General features: G+C 40.7%; 1 protein-coding gene across 4 annotated transcripts in view; it reads right to left on the reverse strand.

Annotated features, from left to right (window-relative positions):
- Positions 1-24,443, reverse strand: part of rols (zinc-RING finger and ankyrin repeat domain-containing protein rolling pebbles) — a 428,429-nt gene that overhangs the window by 135,085 nt on the left and 268,901 nt on the right. For all 4 annotated transcript variants that reach the window (XM_090369443.1, XM_090369444.1, XM_090369445.1 and 1 more), the window contains 2 exons: positions 5,997-6,183; positions 4,012-4,268 (listed from right to left, as the gene is read on the reverse strand). In XM_090369443.1, the coding sequence (XP_090225569.1) occupies positions 4,012-4,268; positions 5,997-6,183 (444 nt within the window). The remainder of the gene's footprint in view (positions 1-4,011; positions 4,269-5,996; positions 6,184-24,443) is intronic.

Here is a 24,443-nt window from a genome sequence, read left to right on the forward strand (position 1 = left end):
GACATGGTCTTCCAGTGTGTATGCAAGTTATCACAGGGAAGTGATCACTTCCATGTGGGTTCTCCTCCACTTCCCAAGTGAGTGAACGGAGAAGAGAAATGGAGCAGATAGATAGATCAATGGCAGAAAACGTACGGGTAGGCATGTGGAAGAAGGTGTTTGTTCCAATATTTAGAAGGGAAAGGTCATTGTCATTTAGCATATGTTCTATGACTCGTCCCCTTCCATTGATGCTAGCACTACCCCACAGAATATTATGTCCATTGAAATCCCTGAGAAGTAAGAAAGGGGAAGACAACTGCATTACAGGATCGTCAAGGTCTTCCTGGGAGATGTCAGGCCCAGGTGGCAAATAAATAGAGCAGACGGTTAATAAAATTCCCACTGTAAGGCGAATTGCAACAACCTTTATCCTGGTTGTAATTAGCAAGGGCCGAACTGGGGTCTGGTTGCCCACAAGGATGGCGACTCCTCCATGAGCAGGACCATCCGCAATTCGATCCTTACGAAAAATTGAGACGTTATGTATGGTGGGATCATCATTTGCCTTTAGGTAAATCTCCTGCAAGCAAAAGCAAACTGGCTCGTGCTTTTTCAGGAGGGCTTTGATGTCATCAGTATTTCGCCGGAATCCACGACAATTCCATTGCAGGAATTTAGCCATTATTTTGACTTGGTAGGTCCATCAGGTTACTTCCGAGGTGCTGAGGGCTTACTTTTGTCAGTCTTGGGTTTATCTCTTTTGTGGACATATGGACGCTCTCCAGTGTCCATTTATTCCTCTGCAAAGAGTTCCAAGACATTTGTCCAGTACCTCCTTGTCCTCTACATCCAGTTTCTGTTATTATTGGTTGCCCTTCTTTACGGTTTTGGTAGTGGAAGAATACTAGGAGGTACGGATATAGGAGTGGCAGCTGACTGTGTTTTTTGGTGGGCTTTTGTGAACGCAATAAATAGGGTATAATCGATGTGAATGACTCTCTCTTGGTGGTACAGTCATCTCAGTTTGTGTATCGATAGTGCACTTCGCAGAAACCTTCTGAGCATATGAAGGCTTCCCGCTATTTATTGGTTGTATTCGTTTTCCAGCCTCTGGGTAGGAGATATTCAGCTCTGTTTTCAGATCTTTTTTCATCCTTCCACCGCTGGCATGCTATGGAATAGGCAGGATGCTCTTGTTGGCAATTTACACAGATCGGTTTGGAAGCTGAACATTCCTTGCTCTCGTGGTCTTTCGCACCACATTAAGCACAGGCAGGGTTACCACAACAAGATGTTTGTGAGTGGCCGTCTTTTTGGCATCTAAAACACCTCAGCTGGTTTGGAATATAAATCCTCACTGGGCAGTTTAAGTACCCTGCCTTTATGGAACTTGGAGCCGTGGGGCGTTAAACGTTAGGATGAGAACTCGGGTAGGGACGAGATTCCCATCCTATCGCATTGATATTCTTTTGACAGCCGTCACTCCTTGTTCTTTCAATTTAGAGCAGATCTCTTCTTCAGAGACATCAAGAAGGTCCCACTCTGAAATGACACCTAGTGAAGAGTTCAAAGTTTTGTGGGGATTTACAGTGATAGGTATTCCCCCTATTGATGTGGCTTTTCATGATTTTTTTCTGCCTGTTTCATATTTATAGCGTCGACCAAAAGGTTGGCAGAACGCAGTCGTTTTACAGATTTGGGTGATCCTGTCAACCCTTCTAATCCTTTCTGGATAAAGAAGGGTGACATCTTCTCAGTTGACTGCTCTCTGGTCGAATGGAGAATGAGGAAGAGCGGTGTCACTGATGGTGGTGTATCCTCAGTTCTGTCTCTTTTTACAGAGGTGTTTTCTGCGTTATCATCTTGATTAGGTAGGGGCTTTGTTGGGGCCCTCAAAAGAAATAGGAATTAAATTACTCATATGAGTAAGATAAAAATTTCAGATGCCCTCACCCACCACGGAGCCCTACGAAGGGACGCCCACTCATGAACTAGCAGGTACTGCATACACGAATGGGACGCCAAGTTCGCTTAGCAGCACCATACCCACGTTTCCAGTAAGCCTTGATCCCGTTCCAGGACCAAAGGGAGGGAGACTTATTGGAATGCAGTTGACCCAAGCAATAAAAACCACCCGCTGATTGATCCCAGTCAGGCCGGTTCGGGACCACCTGTCTTGTCGAAGCAGGGGCCAAAGTGGTGTATCAAGGCTGGTCCAATCAACCACCAGGATCCCCTTTCCGAGTTTCCACGGGTCGCTGCGCACGGCTGCACACACACACTGGATTCCACTGATGTAACCCTGGAACCAAGGTATGGGCATTGGATCCCAGTGATGCTAATCTGTAAGACCAGCAGCATCACTGGGAGGTCCCCTCACCATGTACAGGAGCCCACGTCGAGGTGGGTAAAAGCAGAGGATTTGGTTGTCGCATAAAGTTAGACTTGATCGAAATTCGGCACACTTCACGCAAATGTCACATAAATATTAGTTCCATCATTTTTAGACTTCCAGTTAGCAAGCCTTAACGTAATATACCTCAGAGAATTTCTGGGAGATTCTTCAAGAATCATTTCTTCTTATTATTCTTTTTAAATTCGTCTTTTCTTCTTCTTAAAAAAAGATATTCCATTTTCTTTTAAGAAGAACTGTCATTGCGATGACAGTTAAATTTTTCTTCTGGTATTTTCGATGTAACAGAGATCAAGCTTACAGGTCTATTGCTCGCTTCGATTCCAATTTGTGAATGGGGGACATATTTGAACGCCTCCAATTTATATGAATCCATGGATGCTCTCATAATTATGGCCAATGATTTGCTTACCTTTTTTTCCGCATTTTTAATATAACTGGATGGATCCTAATTAGCCCTAAGTGTCTTATTTACTTTTAGCTACAGCAATAATTTCTCTTCCACTTCTTCTCAGTTAAAACAAAATTATTTAGCTCCCACACAGAAAATAACAGTTGGTCTTTATATTTCACGTGCGTAATATTTTTCTACTTTTAATTTGTTTTTTAATAAAGGTGTGAAAAACAAGTTTTAAATTCATTTTTATTTAAAAGTCATAAAAATTGTTATAAAGATTGCATCCATTAAAAAAATATGAGATACTGGTATACTCCAAACAAAATCCAAAAAAAAGCGATAACCTTTTTCCCGAAATTAAAAGAAAATTTATGCTTCTCATATGTTGTGCCATGACTTCAAGTTTAAAGGAAATTGGTAAACTAAATTCTGTTGGCATTGCTATTTTTTCTTTGACAACGATCTGGATGCAAGGAGTCATAAATTTAAATTGGGAAAGAATAGTTGCAGGACAGATCCGCGAAAACTTCGTTAAAACAAAAGAATAATTTTTGGAACAAGTTTCTATCTCCTGTTTATGTCAACCTCGTAGTTTCAATATTTTTAAAGAAGAATTATATAAAGTAGTTAAATTATTAGTTGGCACGGACAAAGGATGTGGTTAGGTTTTTTGTTTCTAAGTTGCTTGTTTGTAGCATATGAAACTACTAATATTAATATGAATACTCAATTTATTTTATTTTTTATTTGGTTTTTATTTTCATTTAATTTGTTAATAGTATGACTCAAGAATTTACAACTAATCATTTTGGAGGGATTTAAATCATTACCGTAATTAGCCGCTAGATCAAACCATGACCGCATTGATCTCTAACGGTTTGCTTCTGCACACTAGTGCTCGACCAATTGAATACAGCAGGCTATTTTAAATAAAAGATAAAAAACATAAATTTATCATTATTAATAACATCACTCTTTTCCAGGAGATCGTTAATATTTCAAATGCTATCTTTGCAGCCAATATCTTCTCAACCAATTATCTAATTTATTAACTGTCATCTCGAAGAATTGTGTCAACTAGCTGTGCCGTTAAATAGGTGTCAGTTGACCAACTGTACCATTGACCTATTCTCTTTCAATCATCAGTGATGGAGTCCATTTAATCAAGTAATGTTTTGCATATCACAAATATCAAAACAATGGAAAATATTATTCTTACCTTGAATCACAGAGAAATTTTGGATTTTCATTCTCTTGTCTCCTTAACAACCATTCTCTCATTGTTGGGTGGGCAAACATAACAGTTTTGTCTTTTCTGAGAACTAAAATCGGCGCTCGTCTTAAGGTATCAAATCTCTGCATGAAATCTTCCCATGTAAGGAAACATTCTATTTGTGCTGCATTCACTGTTTGGAATATTTGTTGACAGGTTAGAGGATAAAGAGAGGCAAGGCATGCTTGAAGGATCAGAGATACCTGAAAATAAACAAATTAGAAATATTTGCAAGTAATCTTTGAGTTTGAGTTAATAGAGAGTGTGCAGTGGCGAATTCAGGGTAGGGGCACCGGGGAACATGCCCACCCCCCTGTCGTTTTTCGGAGAATATTCACCAACCGTTTAAATTCCCTTTAGCTACAAAAAAAAATTTTTTTTTTTTCATTCTTAACATAGGAATTTATCTATTTTTGCATTGTGGCTCAGCTATTTTTAAATGACTGATGCTGATGTGATCGCCATTCTAGTTCGAGGCGTCACGCAGTTTGGTCGTGGTACCGTTGACTTCAAAGTAATTCAGACTTTAGCTGTGTGCCTGTGTCCGCCAGTCACATAATGTTTGAGTGTCAAATTTATTGTGTTCTGTGCCTTGTTTGTGCACAAACACGACACAAAATGGTGATCCTCCTTTTTTTCTGGATCCGCCACTGTGTGTGTGTGTGTGTGTTATGGGGGTTTAACGGCGCATAAGCTGCTGTGGCTGCTGTGAATGCGCCTATTCACAGGAAAATGCTAAAAACAAAATTTAGGCATAACCACTTGATTTTGTTTACAAAACTATTTTAGAATTTATCAATAGTCCAATTATTTTCAGATAAGAAAAAAACTCGTTGATATTTGCATCATCTTCAATAATATGGTTCTAAAGTTTTTACTGGTTCTCGTAGATTTCTTAGAAAAACACAGGACGGATGAACTGGCCTGTTGAGAGTGAGGGCAGTCAATCACAGTATCTTTAACTTTTAAATATGCTGAACTGTATGGACACTGAGGATGATCTTCGCCTGTGAGTAAATGATGGTGAATCAGATATTTTTGTCCGATTCTCTTTAGTTCATCTGACATCCATTTAGGCCTAAACCTGGGACAGTATTTCTTATTTGGTGTGAAAAGCCTAGTAGCTTCCAAGATTAATTTCTTGAATGCTTCCCATTTTGCTCTTGGTAACATCATCAACGAATAGAATTTAAAAACCACCTGAGACCACTGCTGTCACCTTTACGAAAGCAAAAACTCTTCCCTTTACCCCTGATGGTAATTATATGTTTGCGTAAATCCTACATCAGTGCACTGTGATCAGTGCCACCGAGTGGTTCCTTTCTCTGCAAATTCTTAATGCATGAATAATCACTGCTGATAACCACATCACGAGTGTTACTCTCCTTGGTTGCCTCTCGAATGTGCTGTTGCAAAAAACAATCATTCAAAAAATCCACAAAATCTTGCTAGCGTGCGAGTGAGCAACCTACAAGTTTCAGTCAATATCTGGGAAGTTAAATTCCCCAATTATACAATCTGATTTACTGGCCCACTATTTCTCTGCACACAATTGTTCGTCATACTCATCAGGCCTGTAAGACACTCCTCTCATTTTTTGCTTTCCCAGTGCTAATGTCACATCAAACTGACTGAACATTGCACTGTCCATCTATGTCAACTGGATGCACTTCCTTAGATTTTATGTGTTTCTTAATTAACCGAATAACCATTAACAGCATAAGAGATTTTTGTATTCATCACAAGAGTACGATGGCGCAGATGTGGGAAACCACAAGTGGCGCCTTACTCAAACACTCTACCACAGGCTGAATCTCGTATATCAGTTTTAAATTTGATTAAAAAAATAACAAAATTAGTTAATAAAAATGTATTTCGAAGTTTTTATTTAAAAATGTAAATGATAAAATAAAAAAATAAAGTTTTCTTACCTTTTCAAAAGATTTAATTGTAGTAAATCTAAGGTTGAAAATTAACATATAAACCTCCGAAAGACTAACAGGAAGTACTCGGTAGCTGCTGCTCTTGACGACCAGATGGCCCTTCTCCACTAAATCCAATGTAAGTTTTATATATAAAAAACAACCTTTGCTTAAGCTTGTCAGGTGTTTAGCAAACCTACGAAGTGAGTTAATAAAATAAGGAAAACTTCAGTATTTATGTGAACAACATTGATTTTCAACTTGAAGGATCTCATTCTATTTGATATTAACAGGAGCATTATTATGTTTATAACAAATTTCTCATTCAGATAATTGAAAATCGTTCGTTTGAAAATTATTTAAAACAGATCATATATTTTACTTGACTTGCAAATTATATAATATCGAGTTGATAATAAACTGATGTCCTGAAACATACCATACATAAAAGAGTTGTTACTTGCTTAACGATATTTTTGCTTGAAAAAGACAAGCGGCATAGAACCAGATTATATCTACGGGGTGCGAAAATTGACGAGTTAAAAAAAAAAAGAATGTTCATGAGCTCACCAACGGTTCTTGCATGGTAATACATTTTTAAGCTAATTATTTAAACCTTAATTGTTGTTGTTGCTGTTTTCGCCACAAGGGCCTCTTGGGCCATATTGTGCCTGTTCATGATTTGCTCGTCACTATGATCACAGTCTATTATACAGATTTATGTGTTTCAAATAATTAAACAGTTCTTCGAAATTTGCTTAATTTCCAAGAATATGTAACAAGATTAACGGTTCCTGTAAGTTGGATAGGGAGCTAAAACTTGATTTTCTGATTGTTGAATGTTGGGGACATTGGATGAGAATGTGTTTTATTGTTAACTGTGACTGACAAAAGAAACACTGAGTTGGGTTCTCTCCCATAAGCAAATACAGGTGAGTTGGATGCAAATAACCGATACGGAGCCTTGCGAGAATCACTTCTTGTCGCCTACTTCTCCTGAAACTAGATATCCACAGTTGTGGTTCTCTTTTACTCTGCAGCAGTTTATTATTGATTTGAATTTTCCAAAGGTGAGATCATTATATCCTGCATGCTGTTTTAATGATGGATTTGTGGTCAGTGTAGAGCACTTTTAATTGACTGGAGGATCTAGAGTTCGGATGTTTAGCAGCGTCTTCTGCACGTTCGTTTCCTGGGATGCCACCTGGGACCCAGCAGAATGTAACCTTCTGGTTGGCTGTTTGACAGTAAAATAATTTGGATTGGATTTCTTTAAGAATGCTATTAGAGGAGAAAAGATAGATTGAATTGCAGTGATTGTACTTAGAGAGTCGGTATATATCAAAGATTGCTTGATGTGGTTGTTGTTTATGTAATCTAGAGCTAGTTTTATAGCAAATAATTCTGCGGCTGCAACTGTTTTGGATCCATCAGTATATATTTGCACATTCTCTGAATTTTCAAGGAATGTACTTTATGTAGCTGCTGAAAGTTGATGTTTCCAGGGAGGATTTTCCTCATCGTAAAATGAGATTGTCGCAGAGAGGTGAGAATTCAGTCCATAGAAGTTCAGGCGTATCGAAGTCTTGGAATATATTATGAAAGTTGATGTCCCAACTGAGCATAAGCTCTTGCAGTCGAAGCCCTGCGGGGCGATTTTCATTAGGTTTACTGTGATATAGTATGGCATGTTGAGGTTCAAACAGGTACTGCCAGCTAGGGTGGGCCGGAATACTTTTAATCTTTGCTACGTAATTACACAATAAGGGTTTTCTCCTGAGATGCAAAGGGTGTTCATTTGCCTCAATATACAGGCTATGGACCTGAGATGTTCTGAAGGCTCCCACAGCTATCCTAAGGGCACTATGCTGTATGGTGTTCAGATGTAATAGCGAACTTTTCCTAGCGGAGTCATAGACAGGTGATCCATAATCTAAGCGTGATCTTATTAAAACTCTATAGAGATGAAGGAGAGGGCTTCTGTCAGCACACCAGGTCCTTGAGGTTGTCACAGACATTCTCTCAGATATGCCAGACAAGCTGTTTGCTATCTGGGAGTCTAAAACGCTGATGGAACTGATATTCGGGTGACACTCAAGTTAAAGTGGACCCAATTTCGGCGAAGTCCGGACGGTCTGTGACAGCCAAATCCTCTGCTTGCACCTTCACGATGGTGGGACTGTTAGTAATCCTGGGTATAACCTCCATGCCCAAGTACATGGTGGGTGACCACCCAGGTGTGAACCAACGTAAGCAGGGGTCGAGGTGTGGCACCCACACCACATGGAGGAACGCCGCCCCTCTATGTTACCAGGCAGTACTAGGTGGTAGATGACTCTCATCAACCGGTGAAATACCACCACTTTGCTTATTGGAGGCTTGAAATGGTGGAACCCATGTTTAGTCTCTAGAGCTAAGTTCCGATCAACCTTTCCCTATCTCTTCCATCATGCAGTATGATTGATGACTTTTGAGGTTATGATGAACGTCGTGGCGAGATCCAATATTCCTTACATTTCGAGGGTACAGCTCTAAAACGGTGTTCGCAGGCCGGCCGCTGGTTAGTACACCGGACTGAACCTATTGGTAACTCTCTAGGAAGCTTCCGGATCAGCTAGTGTATAATCTTGCTGCCTCTACTCTGCCAGATAGTGACTGGAGGGAGTCCGAGTAGTGTGTATGCGGGGAGCATTGTCGAGGCCACGTTATGTCAAGGATCTGGGTATATTCTTACCACATGTACGGTATATCCAAAAATTTCATTACTTCATACAGCATGTCCCACCTACTTTTTCTTACTATTGAATACACCATGAATTTTCAAACTAATAGAGCAAGCTTATCTGCGAAAAGATCTAAACCTCCCAAGGACTTCCTAATTCATTTCACAAATATACGTGGTCTCAATTCTAATCTCAACGATGTCCATTTCCACTTGCAGTCTGCCAAACCCCATGTACTTTTTCTGACAGAATCTCAGATATCGGTTGATTCATCTACTGCTCATCTCAGATGCCCAAATTATTCGCTGTATGATTCCTTTCGCCTCAAAGGTGGTACTTGTGCATATGTCCATTCTGATATTCCCTGTCAGAGACTTGGCAATTTGGAATCTCCTCTCTTTGATCTTCTCTGGCTTAAAATCTCTCTACCTCATTGTGTCAAATTCATCTGTGGTCTCTACCGTTCTCCCAACTCCACTAAACACTTGGAGCTCTTTGACTTCCTCTCTTTGCAACTTGACTTTCTCCAGTCCAACTTTCCTAACAGTGAAGTAATTTTCCTTGGTGATTTTAATGTTCACAACTCCAGCTGGCTTCCGTTTTCTAGTCACACCGACCCAGCAGGTCGAGATGCTGAGGCTTTTGCAATTACTAATGACCTAGCACAGATTGTCCATTTACCTACAAGAATACCGGACAATCCTAATCATACAGCCAATACGCTTGATCTTTTTCTCACAAACAACCCTTCTAAGTACACGGTCGAAGTGAGAGATCCTTTAGGCACTTCAGACCACAACTTGGTGATTCTCTCTTCTCCAATGGAACCTTTATCTCATGGCTATTCCCAATCACGTGTTGTTTGGCATTACAAGAATGCAAAATGGGATGACCTGCGAGACTTCTTTTCTTCTTTTCCTTGGTCGGATTACTGTTTCAAAACTTCTGATGTCAACGTTTGCTCAGATCGTGTCAGTGAAATTATTCTTGCAGGAATGGAATCCTTTATCCCACACTCCACTTTAAAATCTCGTCCTTTATCTAAACCTTGGTTTTCCAATAAATGTGCTAAGGCTGTCCAAGAGAAGAATGTTGCATAACTTAATTGGCTTGTTTCTAATTCTTCAGTTTCATTTTCTGCCTACACCAAAGCTCGCAACAGTTGCAAAGCAGTTATTGACCAGTCCAAACTAGAGTTTGAACAGGCTAAGAGTAGAAAACTTGCTTCTTGCCCTAATGGTAGCCGAGCATTCTGGTCTCTTGCCAAAGCTATTGGCCGCAACTTTTGCCGATCTTTGCTCCCACTTCTGTCCAAACCAGATGGTTCTGTTGCCACTTCAGCCAAGGATAAAGCTGACCTGCTAGCATCCCATTTTTCTTCCAGCTTATGTATTAATGATCTTGGTAAAACACCTCCCACCATTCCTAACACACTCCATTCAATGCCTCCTGTGGTCTTCCGTCAAAAGGATATCAGAAGGATTTTGATGAATCTTGATGCTAAGAAAGCTCCAGGTCCTGATGGTATTTCTCCACTTGTTCTCAAAACCTGTGCTCCTGAACTTACTCCTATTCTTTGCCGCCTTTTTTCACTTTCTTATTCCAAAGGTGTTTTTCCTTCTGCTTGGAAATTTGCTCATATCCAGCCAGTTCCTAAAAAGGGTGACAAATCCCTCCCATCCAATTATCGTCCCATTGCTATTACTTCTACTCTTTCTAAAGTAATGGAGAAATCAATTAACCGCCAACTCTTAATATACCTAGAAACCTTCCGTCTGATCAACGATCACCAGTATGGATTCCGTCAGTGTCGATCCACTGGAGATATTCTGGCTTATGTTATCCATTTATGGACTAATTCAATGGAAAGATTCGGTGAAACACAAGTAGTTGCTCTTGACATCTCAAAGGCTTTTGATCGTGTTTGGCATAAAGGTCTTCTAAACAAGCTTCCATCTTATGGTTTACCAACTGTTTTTAGTAATTGGTTATCCAGTTTTCTCTCTGATCGCTCACTGAGGGTGATGGTAGATGGCTCTCTGTCTTCTAACTTCTCCACTAATGCCGGTGTCCCCCAAGGTTCAGTTCTTTCCCCCACTCTTTTCCTCTTGTATATCAATGACCTTCTTCCATTGACTGGAAATCCTATCCATAGTTTTGCCGATGATAGCACATTGCATTCAACTTTCCATTTTTAGAAACCTTGTCCTGCTCAATCAGCTTCAACTTCTCGAAAATCTGCTACCAATTCCTTAAATGCCGATCTTCAGGTAATTCTCCAGTGGGGCAAAGACAACTTAGTTGATTTCAACCCTTCTAAAACTCAATCTGGTCTTATATCTCGCAAAAAGGATTCTTCTACTCCTATGCTTATCTTTAGTGACACTCCGATTTCTAGGCAAAATGATATATCTCTTTTGGGGATTACCCTGACTTCTAATCTCTCTTGGCACAAGCACATTACAAATATTGCTTCCTCTGCATCTAAAAAACTTGGTTTTCTCTTTCGCTCTCGGCGTTAATTTTCTTCCAAACAGCTTCTCACTCTGTATAAATCGCAAATTCGCCCTGCCATGGAGTATTGTTCCCATATCTGGGGTGGTGCCCCCAAAACCTCTCTCCGGCTTCTTGATTCCATTCAGAAGAGGGCAGTTAGGTTAATTAATGATTCATCTCTAACAGAGTCTCTCCACTCGCTTTCTCATAGACGCACTGTTTCTGCTGCATGCCTCTTCTACAGATACTTCCATGGGCACTGTTCTTCTGAATTGGCTTCTATAATTCCTGTTCTCTCTTTCAAAACAGTCCGAACACGTGCCGCCACCAGCCAACATCCATTTACTGTCCAACTTCAAACCCACAGAACCAACTTTTCATCTTCCTCATTTATTCATTCAACTGCCGTTTTCTGGAACAACCTTCCTTCATACGTATTTCCTGAAAATTACAATCTACAGAAGTTCAAGTCCAATGTCAACAAATATCTTCTTTCGTCTTCTTAACCTCAAACCCAAGCACGGTACTAAGTACTATAGGTTCTAATACCTCTCGCGTTTGGGGTTCTCATAAAAAAAAAAAAAAAATAGCAGAGACTGCTCTTAGGATGTTTAATTTTTTAAGACATGTAGTTTGAGGGAAAGCAATTTGGGAAGCAAAATCGAGTTTATTGTCTAAATATAAACCCAACAGATGAAAATCGTTAGTAACAGGAATCAGAGTTTTTTTTTTTTTTTAAATATTTCGGGATCCGGATGGAATTTGCATATTTTACAAAAATGAATTGCACTAGATTTCTTTTCTGATAGGTATATCCGATATTCGGTACATCTTGTATCATGTTTGTAATTCTTATTGCAAATAATGTCGGACTAAGAATGGACCTCTAAGGTACACTCTCCTCTTGTTCAAATGATTTGGATAAATTGTTCATGTATCTAACCTGAAATGTTCTGTGGCGTACGAAGTTTTGTATAAAGGGTGGTAAATAAACTCTCAAGCCAAAAGAATGAAGATCTTGAAGTACACTATATCGCCAGGTGGTATTAAAGGCTTTCTCAATATTGAGATTGATCATGACCAGATGTTGTTCCCTTATGAAGGCATTTAGAATGTTTGCTTCGGCTTTTTCATTACATCTAACGTGGAACGGTTCTTTCGAAACCCGTACAAATTGCTATTTAGCAAGTTGTTAGTTTCCAGGAATCATATTAGCCGCCTCTGAACCATTTTTACCAGGACTTTTCCTAAACAGCTGGTCAGTGTAATCGACCTGTAGTTATGCGGAAAGCTGCGATCATTTCCGGCTTTGGGAAAAAAGGGTAGTATAACTTAGTGACGCCAGGAGTTTGGATAAGTATTTTCTAGAAATATTCTATTGTAATATTTTAATAATGTTCTTTTTGTTCTGATGTTTAGTTAGCATTAGCAAGGGCACATGATGCAAGAAAGCAAGCTTATATAGCATCAGCCAAAAAAAAAAAAAAACACACACACCCCCTTCTCATTTCACCCATACACTCGCTGCAAATGTTTGTCTAGTTCTGCTTTGCATCTCTTTAAGCTATCAAATTCCAAAACGACAGGTGGAAGTTTGTTCCAGCAATCAACAACCCGCTGGCTAAAGGTAAATTTCCGCGCATATCTATCCTACAACTGTCTTTCCTCAATTTGAATTTGTGCCCTCTCAGGCGATTATTCGGGGCAAGAGGAAGAATCCCATGAGCATTGAGCATGCTCAAACCATTCAAGGCTTTATACGCCTCAATTAGATCATCTCGCAGGTGCCTAGTCTCCAGACACTGTAATTGCAAACCTTTCTTCGTAAGAGCAACCCTTTGTTCCATTCATTAATCTTGTTGCCCTTCTCTGTAATCGTTCCAACAGCACTACATCCTTCTTAAAATGAAGCCTCCAGACCTGTATACAGGACCCAAGGAGTGGCCTGACCATTGCTTTGTATAAGGGGATAATCACCTCCTTATCCCTGCTAGAAAAAATCCTGTATATCATTGTAAAGATACCATGAGCTACTCTTGCAGACCGTCTGCACTGCTAAGAAAACTAAATATCTGCCTGCACAAGACGTCACAATTGCAATATGCCACGAGAGCGAATTTGAAATCATTCAAAAGGCTCATGAACTCTATGCTCAAGCATCAGGCGCAAAACTCAACCACTGTAAGACCAGCGGCCTGTGGGCTGGCAACTGGAAAACTAGAACCGACTCCCTCATCCAAGGCACATGGTCCAGCGAGGGACAGAAATACCTAGGTGTGTACCTCGGCAATACCCTCCTTTTCTCCCAGAAGAACTGTCCCGAATTGTTGAGTCGTTTCAACAAAGTACTCGGGAAATGGAGAAGCGTGTGCGCCACATCTTCGCTGAGAGGGAGAGTGCTTGTGGTCAATCAATATGGCGGCAAGCGTTCTCTGGCACACCTTCAAAATTCTCACTCCACCTGCTGACTTCCTCCACCAAATCCAGGCATCTGCCCGAAGCTTCCTTTGGAACAAAACCAACTGGATGACCTGCTCCAAACTCAGCCAACCACTTACTCACGGGGATCAAGGGTTGGTCTCTCTTGACGACAAAATCACGGCATTCCAGATCACCTTTCTTCTTAAGACGCTGCAAACAAAATACCCACATTCCAACACTACGTATAAACTACTAGCAACAGCCACTATAGGACTGTCCCTTTCAACAATATTGAGAATGGATATGGCACCAGCACCACTCCAACTATCGCCGTTTTATAAAGACGCACTATACCGCTGGAAAAAGCTAAACCTTCACCATAATCTTGAGAGAACATCCCTTCCCGGAATACTTTCAGAACCGCTCTTCTACAATAAAAGAATAATACACCCTGCAAATGATGATATTCTCTTCTTCCCTGCGTGGAACTGGGCAGGAATAAGAACTATATGCGACCTCCTGACACCAAGCCTTGAATGGAAAGGATCAGAAGATTTGCGCATTAAAACCATAAATGCAATGCAGCAACACATCCATCTAAAATCAGCGATCACACAAGCTCTTCCAGACATCACTACAACTAAAGGGATTGGAAATGTCACTGGATCCTCGCCTACACCAACCTTCGTCATCACATCACCAGAAGACACGGTACCTCTGTCTCCTGCAACCTCCAAAAAAGTCTATCAGCTAATCATGTCTCACCATACAACTACGATTTTCCCTTTATCCACCTGCCAAGCTGTCCGTATACTACTCTCCACTCGCCACAAGCCACCATCAAACTTTCAGTAGAACCTTCCGTACAGGACGAAATGTTCCAAATCGGACGCAGACATCCAGTGGAGACTGTGGCACAACATCCTTCTCACCCCAGTCAAGCTACAAATCTTCGGGTTACGCTCCTCAAACTGCTGCCTCTTCTGCGCCACCCCAGGTACCCTGAAACACATATACTTGGCATGCCCTGTGAACAAGGAACTCGTCAAATACGCTTTGGATGCAGCAAAGCTTGCCTGCAACCACGCCCACACTCCGGAGGACTACTGGTACCTACTTCACTCTGAGCAGACAACACACACCACCTGCAACTTCCTATTCATTGCGGCCAAGGCCGTCATTTACAACTTCTACTTGAAGCACACAAGAAGCAGTGACGACGTTCCCCCTGTCGACACATCGGCGCAACATCTGAAGTGGAGCCTACGAAGGAAGTTGCAGAGCAGACTTCTACTCGAATTCCACAGCAAAAAACCAGAAACTGTGGATCATCTTAACAGCGAATGGAACAGTAGCGGTCCCCTCTTCACCATCACTGAAGCGGTCACCTCTTCACCATCACCTCTTCACCACCACCATCACCTTCAACATGTGACACTTAATATGAGAATGATCCAACCCCAAGAAACTGTTTTTCTTATTTCCTGAAATTAAAATATTGAAACTTTTGTATTTCATTATAAAAAGTTTTCTTTATCTTTCCTTTTTTTTTGCTTTGTACATAGAATGTAAATAATTGTTGTTGAAAATGTATCTACTGTTCACGTTTTAATAAAAAAAAAATATATATATATATCTGTATATCATCTTAACAGCGAATGGAACAGTGGCAGTCACCTCTTCACCATCACTGATCAGTCCATCACCTTCAACGTGTGATATTTAAATATGAGAATGATCCAATGCCAAGAAACTGTTTTCTTAATTCCTGAAATTGAAATGTTGAAACGTTTGTATTTCATTCTAAAAAGTTTCTTTATTTTTCCTTTTTTTGCTTTTGTACATAGAATGTAAATAGTTGTTGAAAATATATCTACTGTTCACGTTTTAAATAAATAAAAAATAAAAAAATACCCCCAGATCCTTTTCTCTCTCTACTATTGTCAGCCTACTAACACACAGGTGATACGTTACTCTAGGGTTACTGCTTCCAATATGCAGTACTTTACATTTGTCATTGTTAACTTCAGTTGCCACCTCTCAGCCTAACTGTTCAACTTTTCTAGATCCTCTTACAGCATCGTATTGTCATTAGTGTCATAACAACTCTGCCGACTTTCGTATCGTCTGCAAACTTGGACATGTAGCTTCATATACCATCATCACTATCATTAATCAATACAGAAAACAACAAGGGAGCCAACACGGAATCCTGGAGGACTCCACTAATAACATTAGTCCACGAACAGCAGTGTCCATTGATTACAACTCTCTTTCTTTTCCTAATCAACCATCCCTTTATCCATAGCAGCAATTTGCCTCAAATGCCACACTGCTCCAATTTGTACAGCAGTCTTCCATGCGCAACATTATCAGAATTCTTTCTAAGATCCAAATATATGATATCAAAATTATTCTTTGTATCCTGTTCCTTTGTGACTACATCATAATGTCCAATCAAATTGGTCAGACAAGACTTCCCCTTAACAAACCCATTCTGTGTCCGAGCTATAACTAAAGCCTTGTCTAGATGATCCTGCAATGCTTCTTTAACCAGTGCCTCCATTAATTTCCCTGGAACAGAAGTTAAGCTAAACAGGTCTGTAATTACGTGTCTTCCTTTGATTCTCCTTTATGGCTTGGAGTCACATTTGCACATCTACAGTCCTTGCGTACCTCCCCTGAGTCCAAGGAAGCTATAATAATTATGGCTAAGGGTTTGCTTACTTCCTTTGCTGCCTCCTTTAATATAACTAGATAGATAGATAGATTCCTCCCACCCCAGGTGCCTTTCTTATGTTTATCTTCAACAATTTCTCCTCCACTTTACTCTCAGTTATTACAAGATTATCTAGCTTACTGCAGAGTTTAATACACCTCTGGCGTTCCCCTCTCCTCATGTGTGAATGTAGATGCAAAATACTTATTTATATTGTTAGCTACCTGAGCAGGATCATTTACAATTGAACCATCGATATCAAGTGGAACAATTTGATTCATCCCCTTCCTTCTAGAGTTTACATAAATAAAGAATTCTTTGATGATTTTCTTTGCATCCTTTGCCATAGATTTCTCGTAATCGGTAGGCATCCTTTGCCTACCTAACCTCCTTTGTGATTTGGTTACAGACCAGCTTATATCTATCATAGGCTTCTGTGTCACCTGGTAATTTATATGTATCCCATGCATTTTTCTTCTCTACCACATGTCTAATTAGTTCATCCGACATCCATTTAGGCCTAAACCTTAAACAATATTTCTTAGTTGGTATGAAAAGCCTAGTAGCTTTCAAGATTAATTCTTTGAATGCTTCCCATTGTGAATTTGCTGTTGGTAACATCATCAGTTGGTCCCACCGTATAGAAATTAAATACTGTCTCAGACCACCGTAGTCACCTTTACGAAAGCAAAAACCCTTCCCGTTACCCCTGATGGTAGTTACCTCTTTGAGTAAATCCCACTTGATCACACTGTGATCACTGCCATCTAGTGGTTCCTTTATCTGCAGATTCTTAATGCATAAAGAATCATTACTGATAATCAGATCAAGACTATCACTCCCCAACATGCTGCTTTAGAAAACAATCATCTAATAAATCCACAAAAGCCTTGCTACTGTGTGAGTGACCAACCCACGAATTCCAGTAATTCTCTGGGAAATTAAAATCCCCCATTATAAGACACTCTGATTTACTGGCCCACTCTATTTCTCTGCACGATTGCTCATTATACTATCAGATTAATTAGGCCTATAACACACACCTACTCTCATTTTCCCTTTCCCAGTGTTTATATCACACCAAACAGACTCACCATTGCATTGTCCGCCAACATCAATTGGATGCCCTTCCTTAGATTTTATGTGTTTCTTAACTAACAGCATAAGCCTTCCTCCCTTCCTATCCTGTCTCTCCTTTCTGTACACATTTTACTCCCCAAATTCCAATTCTACACTGCTTATATATGTGTGACACAACGTCTCTGATATCCCAACAATATCTGCCCTTGATGTCTTGACCAGCACTTCAAGCTCATCAGATTTATTAACTGCACTTCTAGCATCGGTGTACATGCAAGTATACATGCACCTGTTTCTACTCTTAATTACCCTAACACAGCCGATGTATTTACTTGACTCCCAGCAGTCCTGGAAATCTCCATTTCCTTGGTTTCCAGACTGCTGCTCAATTGCATTTCAATAGAAGCAGTGCAAGAATCAGTTTCACCTCTGCCAGCGGCTATTGTTAATCTATTAGTCTGTGTATCCCTGGATGTTTCATTGAGCGCCCCTAAAAGTTCTGTTAATTTGAATGTCTGGTTGTATGGTTGTGAAACTCTAGTAGAGAAATTGATCTTATGCTGATCTGAAGATTCCTTTATTTGCTGAAAGATTGGGTTGTAGGTGGATACGCCCGATGTACTCGCAAATGATTCGGCTAAGGCATTAGGAAAATCTGTCGGAGAGACAACTCCTTCCCTTTCCAGTTTAATATTGAAGCCGGGGACTGCACATGTTTGCCATTAACTGTTTGTATTTTCGTCCAGATGAGTCTGATATCTGTGTCCTTGTTTATACTAGAGAAAAAGCTAATCCGTGCATCACTTTTTGCTTTCCTTCTTATTTTCTGGAACTTGGCTTTCATTCTTTTAAAATTAATTAGGTTACTGGTTGTGGGGAATTTGCAAAATAAATTCCAAGCACTATTATTTTCCTGTTTTGAGTGTGTACTCTTATGCCGACGACATGGTTATTATCATTGAGGGGCCCACCCGCGCCACCATAGAAACCCAGGCTACGGTTGTTCTCGCTGCTCTGCCCGTATGGGCCACGGAAAATAAACTCTCAGTCTCCACTGAGAAGAGCAAAACCCTCCTATTAAAAGGCAAACTGGGCTTCTCCAGACCTCCTACCATACGTTTTAATGGCCGCCCACTGAAAAACTACCGGTCGGTGAAGTACCTGGGAGTAATTTTGGACGACAGGAGAACTTTCATTCCTCATATCCAAGCTATCAAAGAAAAGATAAAAAATTACATCACTATGTTAGCACGCTTTACCCGCAAGAACTGGGGTCTTAAAGGACCAACTCAACGCCTTTTATACTCAGCAGTACTTATAGCAATTGTCACATATGGAGCTGCAGTATGGTACCACCGAATGACCTTAGTGCATGTTCAACGTAAAATTCAGCAAATTCAACGACTTATCTACGCCGCCTCCCTTTGGACCTCCACGTCGCTTTTATCGGACTTTCTCATGCCATCAAGAAGAATAAGGAAGCTGAATTCCTCACTATTCAAACCCGTACCGATACCGACATCAAAAAGGAACATAAACGTGTGTGGCTACAATTCATAAACTTATGGCAAACCAGCTGGAATAACTCCACAACTGGTGCAACTACTAAACGTTTCCTTCCTGAGGTAACCTACATCAACAAGCAACGTTCCACTTGGTTCTTTCCTAACGTCTATGCTTCCTTCCTGTTAACTGGCCACGGGTCCTTCAAGAGACGCCTTCTAGAGTTCGGCCTAGTCGAGGATGCCCTCTGTACCTGCGGAGAACCTGAAGACTGGGATCACGTGATGCACTCATGCAACGTATACTTAGATCTAAGAAACCAACTACTCCTAGACCTCCAACACTACATCACTTCGGTCAGAAACCAAGTTATTGGAATCTAATGATGCCTTCCGTGCACTGACCAGTTATGCCAACGAGGTCTTTCGTCGTCGCTGGCATCACCTGCAACTCCCGAACACTACTCCTGGATAACCTCCTCTAGACAGCAACTGATACCCAGCACTGGAAACTTCCAGACATGAAACTGCAAATGGCGGACAGCCCTGTCGACGCCACTCCGTGATTCTCCATTGTGACGATCCTGGACTCTTTAATTTGAACTTTACCTATTCTCTTCTTCCTACCCACAGTCTTTCTCCAGGACTCCCACAACTGCACCTAGCATTCTTCCTGCTCCGTTTCGCCTGGGAGGATGCCTACGCTCTGTCATCCCCCGCTATCTTCCCTATCTTCCCGCTATCTTCCCTATCTTCCACTCTCCTGTCTCTTCTCCGCTCTTTCCTTGGCCCTCCCCACTCTCGCTCCTGCAAGAGTGTGGACGGTCAGTCAGATGTCTTTTACTCCCTGGTCCGGCTCCTCGTGCCAGTGGACGGATGCTGGGAGGCTCCTTCCTGGTGATCGCGCCTCCCAGTAACGAAGAGGCCAGTCAAACAACACAAACAACACACTACTCACACATAACCCACACTGACTGGCTTTGCTATGTTAACAGAGTATTTAACGCGGATTTGTGGGAAACCACGGGAACCGCATAACAAAAAACACTATGTCCACTATGTGTACAATCCGGATTCCACCAGTAATTACTGTGTCTGCATTTTCTAGGCAAGGATTTTGGTATTGCAGATTTGGAAGCTTGTAATATTTGATTAGTTATATGTTATGTGACATAATCTATGGGCTGGGATTGTACTATTTCATCATATAACTGAAAATTTGAAACGTATTCATTCCAGTGTGCCCTACCAAATTTACAACTGAAGCGACCCGGCAAGGGGGAGTTTATCCATGTTTTCAGCTCGCAGAGAATTGATAGTTGATCAGTATTTAGTGGATTTTCAAGAATAGACCCCTCTGTATTGGTACATATGGAGGGAGAGCAGATTGAAAGGTGTATTGCACTCATAGATCCTGTAGAAAAATTAATATAGGCAGGCTCAGCAGTGTTCGAAAGGGTAAGTAAGTTGACAAACTTCAAGAAGCGTTTCTATTATCACAGGATAATAGAAACGCTTTGTGGTTATTTGTGCATAAGTGGGCTTGGTAGTATTTGGAACCGGTAGGGATTTTTTAGCCTCTTGGTAAGTTACATTATGTTCAGTTTTGTACCGCTGTACCTTTTTTCACTGCTAAGCGGATTGCTGTGAATAGTCCATCCAAATAGAGGATATATGGTTGCTGTGCATAGAGAGACATCAATAGCTGATGAAGAGCCTGTAGGAAGATGTGTATAGGTGTGACCCCCATTATTGAGAGTTATCAGATTATATTCACCAAGTAGGTTTTCAATGGTTTGCCCATAGCGGATGGTGACTGTTGAGGTCTCTTAAGATGCAATAGGGTTTGGGAAGTTGTATCGCTAATTCTTCTAAGTCGGCATAGCTTATATTTTGGTTAGGTGGCAAGTGTAATGAGACTGTGGTTAAATCAAAGTTAATATTGATTCGTGCAGCAACTGCCTCAAGGCTTGTTTTTAGCGGGAGTGGATTTGAGTGTATCTGGGAGTTGATGATCAGTGCTACTCCTCCATGGGCAAGATTGTTCTAATTTTGTGTAACACGATCTTGACGATGCATTATGTATTTCCGAAGGGAAACATTTATATTTGGTGTCAGATTGGTTTCCTGTAAGAAAAGGGTCATATTGTGAAAGGAGATCTCGGATGTCGCACAAATAACTACGATAGCCTCTGCAATTCCACTCTAAGAAGGTAAGCATTATTTGGGTTTAGTGGAACTTCGACTTCTTTTCGACGGACAGAAGGTTTACATCTCTCAAGTTTACCTTTCCCCTTCTTTGGGAAATAAGGTTTCCCTGTATCCATATCCTCATTGGTGAACAGTTCTAGAACCTGTTCGTCTTGAATGATTTAAATTGTCTTCTGAGTCCATGTATTCTGTTTGGTTTGAGTCAGGAGTAGTAGATACTGTGGTATTCTGCTGTTGAATGGCATCTGGTTGTACTGCGATTGGCGTATTTATAGCTTTGCTTTGTTTGTTTTTCCTTTAGTGCGTTGGTACTGGGGACAACAGTGACCTTACCCATTCAGCTAGTGATTTACTTGGTGGTATAGTTACCTCTGTTTGAGGAGAAATTGATATATATGTTTTGTGGTTATTTGTGCATAAGTGGGCTTGGTAGTATTTGGAACCGGTAGGGATTTTTTAGCCTCTTGGTAGGTTACATTATGTTCAGTTTTGTACCGCTGTATCTTTTTTCACTTTTACAAAGGGAATACGCCTTCTTGGAATACACCGAATGTGCGTCTTTACAGTTAAGACAGATTGGTGTTGTGGCTGTGCATTCAGTACTAATGTGTGCACATGTGGCACAGGCAGCTACTCCTCTGTAGACTGGTGACTCTGCAGACTCCTGTGAGTGGCCAAACTTCTGACATTTATGGCAGCGTAATTGGCCTGGAATGTACGGTTTAACTCTGCAGTTAAAACAGTCTGCTTTTAACACTGTTGGAAGTGGATTTGGTTTGTCAGAAGTAAGTACAGTATTATGTTCCGTGTAGGAACTAGTATGCCATCCTTCTTTGTCATAATTCTTCTGGCATTAATGATTCCTTGGTCGTGTAATTCTAGTTTTAGTTCTTCGTCTGACACGTTCTTGCGGTCCCATTCAGTGATGACACCTCTTGACGTGTTCGGGGAAACTGTGGTGAAACGGTGACAGAAGTTCCACCAAAAGTTTTTAGTTCTTGTAGTTGCTCAGATTGTCGAGCAGTGGCAATTTCAACTAGGTCTCCTGACCTTAGACGACGAACTGTCTTGGGAGTACCTATTGTGCTTTCTATGCATTACTGCACTAGGAATGGAGAGTTTTCCAATCGGTTGTCCTTGAGTGAAATGAACGATTAGAAAAATAGGAGTTCGGATTCTGTCTACGTCAGTCTTTTGATGTTTTGTGGCGACAGAACCAGACTCCTCATTGTTGCCTTGTCAGCGATGAGACTCCTCATCGCTGACAAAACTGGGTACACAGAAGAAACTTCTGTGTACCCAGAAAACCACTGGGTACACAGAAGAAACTTCTGTGTACCCAGTGGTTTTCTGGGTTTTGAGAATTGCTTGCTCCATTTCGCCCTGGAAGGGAGACCTTTTCCCCTCCAGGTTACCGGCGACGCCACGCGGAGGAAAGAGCAGTGTCACCTTTGTGACCAAGCAGTAGTGGGTTAGTTTGCAAATAAAAGGGGGAAAAAGAAAGAAGGTTACTTCTCCTCCTGCTCAAGTAAAGTGATTTCTTTACTAAAGATTATTTAATCGATTGTTAGTGTAACGCTAAATAAAGAAGACGATTTTATTTATTCAAGAGAGAGCGCTAATTCACTGGCAAAAGACACTTGATCACAAAATCGCTTCGCACCTGAGGCCGAAGGCATATAGACTATTGACATGAATTCTGTGTAAAAGTTAAAGATGCTGAAATAAACTGTGTAATTAACCTTGTAGTTAACGATCATCGTGTTCCTTTTTGTAAACAGGATAATCTTATTGGACAATTTATGTAGTTACTTGTGACCATACTGCTATTTTTCTCCATCTCGTGTTAACTTCGTGAGATCAGTGGCTCCTTCTGTAACGTTTGGTCTTATTCGTGTCATATGGCCCATTGTGCCATGTAATTGTCATGTGGTTCCTTGTACCACAATTTATATTTCTGACTAACTGTATGATGTGATTTATTGTGTGATGTCTAGGCATGTTGTGTTCATTTCACTTTATGATATTGTAATTAATATGCCTTTGAATCTGTATATAATACTCATATTACCATGCAAGAACCACGAGGTATGAAAAATGGTTCCTGTATTAGAATTCAGCACAGACATGACAGATATTGTTCTGGGTTGGCCCATGTTCTATTGAGTAGTCAACTCTTCAACAGTGCTGCGTCTGTTCACCTGTACGAACCGTCGGACCCCGCGCTCACCTCTAACGTCAACCTTTCGCTGACCTTTGCAGTTTTGCTGTCGAGTCGTTGTTTGACCATTTTGACCCCAGTCCAGGTACACTTTAACTATGGCGGCTCTCGAACACCCCACCAGTTTGGGAAATCGAAGCATCAGCTCGTCGACCACCCACAATTTATCCTTTATCAAAGTCCGATAAATCCATAAGTCTGCGCAGGTAGCACAGTGGTATCGTCACCATCCTCCCACACCGGGTGGAAAAGGCCCGGGTTCGAATCCCGTCGATGATGCGAGGAACTTTAATGGGCTTTTTTCACTCCGTGGCTGAGTTAGTCGGTTTCAAGCGTTGATAGCAAGGTTTTTTCCCCAGAAACTGGGGTTTTTTTGTCCAGCAAACATACAAATCGACCATAGAACACACGCAATTAACAGACATAAGACACATCACGCTCGGAATTTTTCTACCTAGTGAACCACTGACACCTTATCTATGCTACGTAGGTCGACTAACTCCACACTCTCGCACGTTACGTGGGCAACGGGTTGCATTCAGTTTTCATAGGGGATGGTCATAATTCAGTGATAACTCAGTGCATAATTCCAAATAATGTGCAGCTTCCTAAGATAACTGTGTCACCTTTATTAAACTTTTTTTTTAGATTTGCTTACTTACTTACTAATGATTCTTTAGTAAGAAAAAGATTATAAAGTCTGTACGGATAAATTAAATGGTCTCATTACTCTATTGTGGTACTGATGACAGAAATAGCTAGTATTTAAAAAAAAAAAAAAATAGAACAAGATTTCTTTCGTGTTTAGGTGAGCTGTAAACATTTACTGGACTGAATCGCATTGTTTGTTATGTGTTTAGGAAAGTTGAGATGCGATAGTTTTCTTCTTCGCCATTCGTCATATTTCTTAGATTGCTAGTTAAGGTAAGTTTTGAAACAAGAGTATTGAATTCACGACTTCTCTTCACTTCCATAACTTTCACAACGACCTTAACCCATTGACCGATGAATACTCTAGGATTGGAAAAAAAAAAAAAGAAAAACATTTCTTCATTTTGATCATATAGCTGCTTCCAAAGAAGT

Source organism: Mastigoproctus giganteus, chromosome 3 (genome assembly GCF_048544385.1).
Source record: "Mastigoproctus giganteus isolate SK-2022 chromosome 3, ASM4854438v1, whole genome shotgun sequence".
Taxonomy (NCBI): Eukaryota; Metazoa; Arthropoda; class Arachnida; order Uropygi; family Thelyphonidae; genus Mastigoproctus; species Mastigoproctus giganteus.